This window comes from Sander vitreus, chromosome 3 (genome assembly GCF_031162955.1).
Source record: "Sander vitreus isolate 19-12246 chromosome 3, sanVit1, whole genome shotgun sequence".
NCBI lineage: Eukaryota > Metazoa > Chordata > Actinopteri > Perciformes > Percidae > Sander > Sander vitreus.
This window is the reverse complement of record NC_135857.1, coordinates 20,832,598-20,845,443: the sequence shown is the minus strand read 5'-3', so window position 1 is coordinate 20,845,443 and position 12,846 is coordinate 20,832,598. Positions and strand designations below refer to the sequence as shown.

General features: G+C 45.6%; 1 protein-coding gene across 1 annotated transcript in view; it reads right to left on the bottom strand.

Moving 5' to 3' along the window:
• The window catches only part of si (sucrase-isomaltase), an 89,768-nt gene extending 80,248 nt beyond the window's left edge, over positions 1-9,520 (bottom strand). The window contains exons 1-5 of the mRNA XM_078246474.1: positions 9,397-9,520; positions 8,494-8,579; positions 8,072-8,192; positions 1,857-1,966; positions 1,378-1,529 (exon numbers count right to left, since the gene is read on the bottom strand). Of these exons, the coding sequence (XP_078102600.1) occupies positions 1,378-1,529; positions 1,857-1,966; positions 8,072-8,192; positions 8,494-8,579; positions 9,397-9,520 (593 nt within the window). The remainder of the gene's footprint in view (positions 1-1,377; positions 1,530-1,856; positions 1,967-8,071; positions 8,193-8,493; positions 8,580-9,396) is intronic.
• Between the last annotated feature and the right edge of the window lie 3,326 nt (positions 9,521-12,846).

Below are 12,846 nucleotides of genomic sequence, written 5' to 3'. Positions count from 1 at the left end.
TAGACAGTGCACTATGGGACAAGTACAATACAGAGAAGAAAATGTCACCTTTTGGAGTCAATGAAGTATAATCTTAACAAAAACAGAATCTCTAGAAACCCCAAAGTCTGAACTATGACCAGTGAGTAAACAAAGTCAAGGCAATGTAATTTATATAGCCCATTGTCACACATTTGCCTCCATTTTGATAATGATGATTCACATGTGGCTCTCTAACAACAGGGTTATAAATGCAAATTGATTACTACATAGCTGCTAATCTTCAGAGCAATCTCACTCCCTCTGGTTGAAGGTCATGTGCAGTGTTGAGAAAGACAACGCTGCTCAATACACCAGTAAGTGAGGCAAGCCAAAGCTTGGCATGGTTATGGTATTTATCCCTGTGCATCACATCCTAGTAGTAATACAAATATAGGTTTTGTGCCCTCACAAGCCCTATTTTTCACAAAGTGCCATATTCTATATACCATCAATGATAATAATGGTTTAATGCCTTTTGGTGTTTAATAGGAAATCTGTGTGTGGGCACACAGCTCTGAGGGGTAATTGATCACTGCAATGTCACCAAGGGCTAACCAAGTAGCCTGGTTCGACATGAACATAATTACTTGTTGCTGTGGGAAACTAACATGTCACATAGCAAGGTGTTATATGTCATTATCTGGAAATAATGCATGACAATGAGATTATATGGCGCACAGACCACTAAAGAGAATTTCTGACATAATTGCATCAAATGAGATGCACATAATCAATGCCAATATATTGACAATTTGCAATTCTATAAGGTGAATGTGAAAAGACTGATAACTGGCAGAGAGAAGCACAAGTCAGCTTGTCTTATAATATTTTTGGGCATATGGCACTTACCGTATTTTGCCTCCAGAATTACACCCATACAGGCTACTGTAGATACCTTGTAGTATCATCTCTATCAAACTCCAAATCAACTTCCAAAATCTCTTTCTACTATAATGTTCCAACAATCATCCCTCTCTACAGGTGAAGCCATACAGTAGTATATATCCGACATATACAGTATATGTAGTATATTATAACACAGTAAAATTACAGTACTTGCCTGGATGCACATTATTTTGTTGAATATAAACAGTATACATACTCTGCTCTCTTTTGTAGTTCCTTCACTGTCCACATGGACAATGTGATATTGAAGTTCTTATGAGCAACCCTGTCCCTGTCCAACACAACTGCACAATGAACACATACACACACACACACACACACACACACACACACACACACACACACACACACACACACACACACACACACACACACACACACACACACACACACACACACACACACACACACACACACACACACACACACACACACATCGTAAGCACTCACAGGACTTTGTTGTTCTCCTTCCTGCGCACAGTAAGGCCAAAGGGTTTTTTTGTCAACTCCAGTGTGTTACTGATGGGGCTGAAGTGGTCACTGTTGAGGCTGCTGATGTGCTCATGGGGGACTTCAAACCTCTTCCTGTGGGCATCATAGATCTGAGTAGAGAAACAACAAGTGTAAGTGTGGCCTCATATCTCACAGTCATGTTCTGACTTTGTTGTGTACATTGCTATTTTTGGCCTCTTTTGTTCAGTACAGCATTCGTGTTAAACATGCTTTAATACAAAAATACTTTTGAAATGTATAAGACTGGAGTAGATTTATCTCACAATTCCCTCTGTTGCTGTCTAAATGTGTGTGTGTGTGTGTGTGTGTGTGTGTGTGTGTGTGTGTGTGTGTGTGTCTGTGTGTGCATATGTGAGTGTGAATTTCTGTGCTGGCAAAAAAGGTGTTTAACAGAGATGGTGTCTGTCAGTGTCTACCTTAAATCGAAGTCGATTGTTGGACTGCATTTCTGCGTGAAATGACAGCTCTTGTATATCAGCCCCAAATAAAGAAGGAGATGTCATTCTCTTCAGTTGGGCTGTTATTACTACAAAATCAAACACATGGTAAAAGAGGGTAAAGGTTATAATACAGTTTAAAAAATAAAATTTTTACAAATGTATACTTAAAGATGAAATTACATAAAAATAGCACTCAGTGGGTTAGCTTAGCTTAGCACAAAGACTGGAAATGGGAATACAGCTAGCATCTCCATAGCCTTCGTGGCAGGATGAAATGGCTGCTGCGTAGGCTTTGACTGTGGACGGAGCCAAGTCGTTATCCATATATAATGTTTGGAGATAAGTCAACACGAGAGGCAGGGGACACGATACGGGGTCCGTTTCCCTCTCCGTACACCAGCGCTGGAAAGCGGACCAAGACACACGCTGTTGTGGAAGGGGCTCTCGCGTTCTGAATAGTGCGCACCACGGCAGGGGGCGAGCCTAACCTCTGCAGGCGTTCCCGCTCAGCAGCCAGCCCCCCAATCACTGGGTTATCACTGGGGGGCGAGATATCGCGCCGTCCAGCTGTGGCAGGGCATCCTCGCGCCACGGCAATTGCCGGGGGGACCCGCCAGCAACTGAACCAGCGTCGGGAACCAGGATGCGCTTGTTCGCTCCGGTGCCACCAAGACCGACAGATTCTCCTCCTGGATGCGTTCCAGGAGACAAGAAATCAGAGGGACCGGGGGAAAAGCGTATAGGAGGGTTCTGGGCCAGGGATGGTGGGAAGATGCGTCCACGCCGAGGGGTGGATTGTCCCGTGTGCTCAAGGAAAACCACAGAGCGCACTGTGTGTTTTCTCGTGAGGCGAACAGATCCACCTCCGCTTTCCCGAACCTGCTCCAAAGCTTCTGAACGATAGTGGGATTCAATTTCCACTCGTTGTGAGAGGGCCCTCCCCTCGACATTAGGTCTGCCGCCCGGTTTAGCATCCCGGGGATGTAAACAGCCTTGAGGGACAACAGATGACTGTGGGCCCACAGCAGAAGGCTCCTGGCTATTTCCAATAGCCGGGCTGAGCGTACGCCACCATGGCGGTTTATGAACACTGCCGCTGTAACATTGTCCGTCCGTACGACGACATGTCTCCCCGCTACCACCGGGGTGAAGTGTTTTAGAACCTTCAGCACCGTGGCCAGCTCCAGGCAGTTTATGTGTGGGAGAGGGGTGGGGGTGGCCATACTCCTCCCACCAATTGTGATTCACACATTCCTCCCCATCCAGTAATGGAAGCATTTGTGTACACTGTTACATATGACGTCACCTTGCCCAGGGGAACCCCAGCTGACAAGGTCCGGGGGTTCCCCCAATATGACAGGTCTGACTGAAGAGAAGGAGGGATGGTCAGCATTCGCCACTTGTGGCGTATGGGGTCGACGCGCTGGCGGAGGAACCACCTCTGGATTTTTCTCATGTGGAGAAGACCCAGGGGGACTACCACGTAGCCCGCGGACATCATGCCCAGAAGGTGCATTACGGACAGCGCTGACACCTTCGCGCATGGCGTGGTGCGCGACAGAAGAGAGATCAGCGCATCTTGCCTCGCCGTTGACAGCCTGGCTCTCATAACAATCAAGTTTAGCACTACGCCCAGATAGACTATCGATTGTGTGGGAACCAGTGAGCTTTTCTGCCAGTTTATGGCGAAGCCCAGTGTCCGCAGGTGCCGCAGAACTGCCACAGTGTGCAGCGCCGCCTTTTCCCGAGAGGGAGCCAGAATAAGCAAATCGTCCAGATAAAAGAGGACTCTGACGCCTTTTTTCCGCAACGGCTGAAGTGCCGTCTCCATGCACTTGGAAAAAGTGAGTGGGGCCAGTGAGTATCCGAACGGCAGCCAGTTGTACTGGAAATGGGCTCCTTGGAAAAAGAGGCGCAGCATTTCCTGTGCCTGGGAATGATGTGGATGTGAAAGTATGCGTCTTTCAGATCCACAGATGTAAACCATTCTTGGTGGCGCATGCATTCCAACACGTGTCTGATAGTCAGCATGTGGAATGGGCGCTCCATGATGCACCGGTTGAACTGGGACAGGTCGAGGATGGGGCGTAACCCGCCTGACTTTTTGGGAGTGAAAAAGAATAAAATCCCTCGTTCTCCTCCCACGGAGGAACGCGGGAAATTGCTCCTTTTGACAGCAGCTCCCGTAGTTCTGACGTCATGGCGTCTGATTCTGCCTGGGATGACACAGTTGTCTCCAACACGCCCGCAAAGCAAGGCGGGAGGGAGGCGAACTGGAGTGTGTAGCCCCGTGTTATCAGTTTTGACATCCACGAGTCCATGTGTGTCAGCCTGATCCATGCCGCGCTGTGCTCTGGAGAGCGGCGCGCGCATGTCTGTGTGTTGTTTACAGACATGGCCAGCAAGGAGCACAGAGCCCGTCCCACCGCTGGGCAAGACATGAGTAGATCGTGTCGCCCAGCCCATGGTAGGGCCCTGTCGAAAGGGTGGTGGGTCATCGTCGTCCTCATCCCGCTGGCAAGCGGGTGGGCGTTTGCTCCCGCTGTCTGCATAGTGAGAGAGCGGTGGAGCTCCGCGAGCAGGGGAGGGCTGGTGTGTGCTTGTGTGGGGAACATCTGTCATGTTATCAGCGTGGGAACAAGGGCTGCTTGGTTGAGGGGAAACTGCTCTTTAGATAGATTGGAGTGGCCCTTAAAAGGGCCGTTGTGTTTCCAGTTTTCAACCATGGAGGGACAGACGTTCCCCACGCCCCGTCATTGCCACCGTTGCCGCTGCTTGCTGGGTGGATCGGGGGGCGGGTTTGACCAGATGGGAGCCACCTTCATGGTCCTTCAGCCCTGTGAAACCTGCCGGTCAGGAGCCGGCTGCCGCTGTGGGGGTGCGGGCGGAGGAGCGGAGGTCAAAGCCTGGGAGGGTGCAGCCACAGCAGAGGAATGTTAGGGCTGTGGGGCGTTTCCTCTTATGGCGGTTGGTGGAGCGGTGGCGCTGCTGTTGAGGAGCCACTTCCCAGGAGCCGAGCTGCTGTAGCCGCTCCGCTTCCTCGGCCGCCTGGTGAAGGTGGGACATGGCCGTCTGTAAGCGAGGCCCAAATAGTCCATCGGGAGCTATGGGGCCGTACAGAAGCTCACGTCTGACCTCCGTGGGTAGCTGTGACATGTGGAGCCAGATGTTTCGCTGGGCCACAGTCTGCCACGCCTGGAGCCGTGGTGAGGGTGAGGATGGCGGTCATAGCCTTGCCGATCTCTGTGGCTAGCTCTGGAGGAAGAGCCTCCGGGTTGGTGGCCATGGCGGAGACGGTGGAGGCTAGGAAAGCTATGTTGTTTTGCGCCGCCAAGCCCTGGGCCGCACATTGGTGGGACCAGTCAGTGACCTGGGCGCAGACCTGGTCCTGGAGGGATGGGGGGGTCGGCTTCCGGTGGCCGAAAAAGGTAGCCTTCGGAAGCAGGATGGACGCCAGGCTCTGTTCAAGGGGAGGAACCGAGGGGAAGCCTGCCTCTGTGTTGCCTTGAACCCAGGTGAACGGGGCACAGCGAGAGACTGGAGTCTTCAGTTTCCCGGGCTAAGAGAGAGCCTCCTCCACGAATGGCCGAAGCCATGTCAAGCGCAGCCAGAGTGGAGCCCGTTTGGATGGCGGTTCCTGTGTGTAGACATCACCGCTTAAGAGGCCGCGAGTGGGGGAGGGTGGAGCCGTCTGTGGCAGAGGGGAAGACTGATGAGGTGGTGCCCCTGGCCGTTCTGGAGACGGGGAGAGCCGTAGTGGGAAGGCATCGATCCCCGTCTCGTGTTCCAGTCCTCCCAGCGGGGAGGAAGGAAAACCGGTGAGGGAATCGTCATACAGGGGAGAACAGGTCGTCAGACTCGTGCCCGTCGAAGACGTCCTCTTCCAGCAGGTCCAGGGTGCCGACGGTGTCACGTCGGTCTGCCCAGCTGCCGTCCCCCTCTCCGTCGACCTCAAAAGCCAGAAAAGCGTCCACCCGCCGTTGAAGCTCTTTAGATGGCAGGCAGGCGCAGAACGGGCAGGAGGCGTCGGAGGTGAGAGCCTTGTCAGCGTGAGCGGCACCGAGGCAGGTCTCGCAGTGGGGGTGGAGATCCGGCGACATGATGTAGCCGGACTGGCAGGCGGGGCAAAGGCGGACGCTGCTGGAGCCGGAGGTCTTGAGAGTCTTCTTCATACTGCTAGCTTGAAGAAAAAGTGGGGAGTAGAGCAATGGGTCTGCTCTGTTTATATACAGTATCTGCGGACGTAGTTGAAGCCCGAGCGGTACACAAGAGCGGGAAAGAAAATCTTCACGACTGCCCATGTGCGAAGGGATAAACCCGATAGTGTAGCCTTAGAGGGCGAAGCCTATACGAAATAGAATACCATGTTAAAGTTCAGGTGAACTTGGATGGGAATCTCTTTAAAGGCAGATATATTCCCAGGTTATCCATTTACCAGTATGATCAAAGGGTGCAATATGCTTACATTCCACTGTTGCCTTTGAGTTAAATGTGAGTAATTTGCATAGGAGCCTTGAGTGATGTCCTGGCAGAATTCATGTAAAAATATTTGAAGACAGCTAAAAGCTAAAGGATTGTAGGGCTGAAACGATTCCTTGAATAACTTGAATAATTTGATTACAAAAAATCATTGATGCAAAATTCTTTGCCTCGAAGCTTTGTTAAATCAGTGTAATTAAGGTTGTACGGCTCACTGTGTTTCCGCACGGAGGATAATTACTAGCGCACACAACAGGTTGACGCTTCTGTGGACACAAGGCCGTTTATATACTGTCTATGCACGAGACTGACGGCCAGATTACAAATGAAGGAAGACGAAAATAGCGAGGGTCTAAGAGAAGAGACGGGCGAGAGAAAACGACAGAAAGTTTGGGATCATTTTAAGCTGCAAACATGCTACTACATCATCTTTGTAGAAAACATCCAGTCTACTCATCCATTCCACGGAGCGAACCCGACACAAGGTAGCTAACGTCTGCTGCTCTCGTCCACCGCGCTGTTTTAGACAACTAGCCTACAGCATGCTACTCTGAAAATAGCGATGTTTTACCAACAAGCTAAAACGAGAGCTGTCGGTTTGTAGTCTAACTGTTTATTAGTTTGCTACTAATCTTTGGAAACTTAGCTGCTGCCAGAGACAAACCGGCTCCTCCCCCCAGCATGGCCACTTAATATGCACGTGAATGACGTCATCATGCCGGTGATGTCTGCATTCTTTATTCTTTGTCCTCACTCAGTATTAGCCTTCTTAAAATGTATCCCCCAGAACAGTGTAGTTCAATAGCCCTGCTGTAAGCTCTATACAGTCACATTTACCCTCTGGTTAGTGAACAGCTCTTTTGCATATCCAGTGCAAAGAGCCAGAGGCAAGAAGGGGAAGGGGGTGAAAAATATTAACATTTGGGCCACCAAAAATGTACTTGGAATTTGGCAATAAAAAATTTTGCTTTTTCAAAAAAAACTGTCTTTTGTATATATACAAAAGACAGGTTTTTAGTACACAGCAATAATAAATATGTACTATTGCTGTTTACTAAGTATTTCTTACTAAGTATTTCTTATCCGATTACTCGATTAATCGATGGAATAATCGGTAGAATACTCGATTACTAAAATAATCGATAGCTGCAGCCCTAAAGGATTGCTTTAATTTTTTTGCAATTGTTAAAGTCCCTGTTGAGTAACATTAAGATAAATGTTATGGTTAATGGTTTTGGATAATGCTCCTCTCAGTCTAAGCATTTGCCATATTTCAATTTAACCACCTTTGTTACACAAAACAAATATTGTTAACAAATAGTTTTTTCTATTAAGCACACTTGTGCTATTCAAACAATGTGACTGAAAATCTTGTTGTTCAGACTTGATATAAAATGTCCAATATTTCTTCTTGCTTTTAAACAATAAAGGAGTTCACATAAGGCAGTGAAATCAAGCAGAAAATAGAAAAACCTGCATGCTGCAAAGTCAATCATGTTTTCTAATATGCCATCCATGTCATATTTCACAGAAAAGCATGCCTGAGGCAAAGTCAATGAAAAAGGAAAAACGATGTGATGAAGACAGACGGACAGATTGAAGGAATTATAAAAAACAAAAAACATAATAGAACGCCAAATATTTTCATTGCTCGGAGACCCCACGAGTGGGAGAGCAGGATAGACAGAGAGAGAGGGGAAAAAGGGACTTACTGTAAGGATTCGGTAGCTCCACTGATTCCACTGTGTATCCATGGTTGGTTGAGAAGAAACACCAGGGAACATTTCTCTCGTCCAGTGGGCTCCAGCAACATCCACGCTGCTCACATCGCAGCTGTTTGAGTAGTTGATGTCATCATCCACATTGCCAATTATGTCATTGCTGCTACTATAAACAATGTTGTTATCATTATCATCATCATTGCCATTCTAAAAATCATTACAACCAGGGTACCCAAAATCATCTTCAACAACACTATCTCAATTGTGACAATGGTAAGAGTAAGAATTGAGTTGTAAGAAAATCAGTCATGGAATCCTCAGCTCCTTCTCAACGCCCATTGAGTTGAAGGTCTTTGAGAAAACTTTCTCTATAAACATTACTTTGCCATCTTGGAAATTATAGTGACTTGTACCTTTGAGGCTCCAGCATCAGGGAAACAGTCTACTCTTTCAGCCAAAGAAATGTTGGGACACTGCGGAACGAATACTTCAGTAGTTTCTGCCAAAAGATGAAATGTTTACTTAGAAAAAAAAATCTAAGTGAAAACCCAGTAATCTTATATAATAAACTACCTAATAGACAGCACACTTATTTATGATTCATACCCATGTAAGCAATGAACCCTAACCAACTGAGAGAGACAACTGAATCTGTCATTTCAGCAAAGCCCTCTACTGATTGTAGTAGCTATGATTTAAGCAAAGATGGAAGTGAGGTGATGTTATTATGGAACAACATCCTTCCTTTGCAGGGTGGATGGATGGGTCAAGAAAACGTACATTGACACAGGAGACTGCCATTTGTTTTCCATTTCCATTGTTAACTGACCACAACCAGTTGGATATAATTGTAACCAGGTTCCCTAACCTACTGTTGGAAGAGACCATAACTAATCATGAAATGGATTTTGTTAGTCAGGGATTTGTTACAGTTTTGGAAAGCACTGACAAAGTATGTCGTCCTGCTAATAGGGACAGTCAAAACATGCTTATATGTGTTGTTCTGAAGAGCAGGTACAAAATATTTAGTTTTTTAATTTGGAGGATTTGTTGGACCAGTTATTAGACATTTTGCCATATTCAAAATATAAAGTTAAGTGCCTGATTTTTGGAAGTCTGGCCGAATATATGTTAGTTACCCCTTGATGATTACCTATAATATGTAACTAAATGTGGTGTTGATCTTTTAATGGGCTAGCTAGCATTAACATTGCACAAATACATGGGGAGCATGGCAAAGGTTTAGGACTAATGTTTTTTAGTTGTGTTTAAGCAATACAGGTATGTATCTTTTATGTGTAAACGTGTTCACCTACCATCTTTGATGATTCCAGGTTCTCCAGTGACAAACAGAACTATGAGAGCGAGGGCTGCCACGGACATCAATGTGAACATGACAATTAGGGTCACCTCCAAACCTGACAATCGCCTTCTCCCCATCTAATAAACACACAAACGCACACATACACAGAGAGTGATTACAGTACAAAGGCCAATATCATTAACGCCCAAAATGACACCAAGTTTACTGAAGGCAAGGTCTCAAAGGTCTCATAAAACTTCCCTGCTTAATGAGGCCCATTGGCAGGACACACATACACACACACACACACACACACACACACACACACACACACACACACACACACACACACACACACACACACACACACACACACACACACACACATACACACACACACACACACACCAAAACTATAGTAAACACGCATATACTAACCTTGGACTCAGCAGAAGCTTTCTGGGGTTGGAGAAAAAACACAAAACTGAAAAAATCTGACAGTAAATGTTACACGGCTAAGCTAATCTGGGGTCGTAGAAAATAGCTTCTAAAGCCTAACTCGTAACATTAATTATATTGTCTCCTCTCCCTGCGTGTTGCGTTTAATGTAAGAGTGACACTAAAACTGGCCTTGATAAATGCATATTCCTACTTCTAGAGGGGTTTGTGCTGTGTTAAACTGACTCACCCAGCTGCTGTTTCAGTTTACGTTCTGGAGCCAGGCCTGCTAGCTTTTGGTGTCTTTCTCGTCGAGACGGACAGCACCCTCTAATGTGCCGCCGTCAGGTCTGCACTAGCCCACTCTTCGGTGTTGTCATTCAGGTTTTAAAAGGTGTATTTACAAAAGTTGTATTGTGGGAAAACAAAACGTCTTTCTTTCAGTTTTTCTCCAGCGTATGCGGCCTGTAGCGTCCGTCCACTTGAGGCTCTCCGCCTCTGCTTCCCGAATCAATTCCTCAATGAATCTAATATCCCCCACCTGCTGGTCAGGCCGGGTTAAATCAGCATCATCATCCCACCCTCCCCCCCCCCCCCAAATGTGTCACATGTCAGTACTGACCCTATTGGCGCTAACTACATTCGCTGAAAGACCTGTCGTAACAGTAAAAGGAAGACGAGAAAGAGAACAAGAATTACAAGAAACGGGGAGTTTACAAAACTGATAGCCAGGCCAGGCCTAGTCTTTGCAAAGGCCCCCATCATATCACTAACGGAATTAGGCTTCACTCCAACATACTCTTGGAGACAAAAACAAGGTGAATGTCTGTATGTGTGTGGGTATGTGTCTATTTTGGTGAACGAGAGGCTTATAGCCATCCTGTTTAATGTGCTGTGAAGAGCAGGCGAGGGCGAAGAGAAAGACTGAGAGTCAAACGTGTGCATGCCCCCCTGCACACCATACAGAAGCACCAAAAATCGTTTGCAAACATGCAGTGCAACACCGAGACACACAAACAAATTCATACAGCACAAACCTTTTTAGCTTCTCTCTTCTTCCATTTAGCTTACACTAAGTGCCTAAAAATAGCTTTCACCCATAACAGCATATCATTTTACTTCTCCCGACTCACAGACATTCTGATACATGCAGATGTACACACATTTAAAAATAAACGGGCACTTTATATCTGCACTGTTGAGGTTCCCATGAATGAAGGCAGATTAGAATATTATCTGATATTTCATTTGAACTTTTACTTAATACCCTTAGTCAGCCCAAGAGGAGGTTTGCCATCTGCAATTATGTTTCAAGACTTAAATAAAAAAGGTGGATCAGTGCAGTGTACATCTGAATATAAAGTCAGTCAACACATCGGTATTCAAAGCCCTCCATAGACGTTTCTCAGGGCTGCATTGTAATTTAGAGTGGATTATTTACTCTACTTGTAAAGAGCTACACATAACCAGCTACACATAACCAACATTATTAATAAACTTGGTCACAGTCTGTCCACAGTAATGTGGATTCAACTGCAAACATCTGCAAGCCACATAAAGTTTAAGTCTGTATCTGTAACAAGAATGATTTTTTTAACTAAATAGTTTTTATTTATTAATAATATATAGATGCTGTAGTCTATAATCCAACATCATATTAAATAAGTAAATCATGTTGTATCATCAACAAATGCTGTAGTGAAATATAACAAAGATTAGTTTTTGAGTTGAATAGGTAGACAGCCTGTAGCTGCAGTCTTACCTCGGCTCCCTCCACTGTTCGGGGCAAAGTGCTTCTGAGTTCAAGTGGGATAGCATTTTATAATCCACAGGATGTATTGTGGTCATAGGGGCTCACCACGCCTTTACGTGTGTGTGTGTGTGTGTGTGTGTGTGTGTGTGTGTGTGTGTGTGTGTGTTTTACAGTCCAAGCATGTAGACCCCCAAAGCCATAAAATGTCAGATAACCATCTACAGTGTAAGAAAACAACTGCAGCCTAAAATCCTCATATCAGCTTGTTACAATCAATCCCGCTATCATGTTTGATTTCCACAGAGCTTATGAGAGTTTGTGTGCATGTGTGTGTGAATAGTTGTAATTTACCCAAAGATATTTGTGTATTTTTGTTGTTTTATGTAAGCTGTGATTCAGCACGAGTAATCATTACACCACTGTTACCACATCACCACTCATTTACACACACACATGTGCACACACGCGCATACATTTAGCAGTATTTAGTTGTTTGGTTGCAGTAGAAATGAGCAACTGAATGTATTTGTATCTGCAAGACACTACACAATATTTATTCCTGCCATAATGTCAGTAAGTAGTCTCTGAAAAAGGTGTTAACCTGTTTTCTTAATACATCCATGGTCTGTCTCCTCTGTCCCTGTGATAACAGCAGCTAAAGTAACGGTAAGGGGCTTATGTGGCTAAATGAAAATCTAAATCTCACCAGGATTTCCTCTGGATACAACACTTGAAATGACAATTTTAAAATGGCATAATGATGACTTGATGACCGTACAGTGCAATGGGCCATTGAATGGGGCATGGAAACTCATTTGCATGCCAGTATTCACATGCACTTATAATCACACTAAGGTATGTAACCCCACAGTAATACAACTTTTTGTCTGACTGTAAAAGTTGGGTAACACTTTATTTGAAGGTGTGTGCATAAGACTGACATGACACTGTCATAACCATGACATGACACTGGTCATTAACATGAATGAGTCCTTTTGAATGTTTATGACTGCTGTGATTAAGCGTCAGTCTGTAAATTAGGACACTTTAAATCAAAGATAGCATTGTTTAAGATGTTTGTGTGATGACAACTTGACATTAAAGGGTCATTTTGGTTTATTCCCCCATGCATTTGTGTCTAATAGACTGATGTGAACATAAGTCTTTGAAATTGATGCAGTATTGAGCTGCAATGTAACCTGATGGGGCAATTGTGCACCCTTGATTTGTATCCACTAAAAGTGATTGTTTTTGCCACTGACAGGCTCAGAT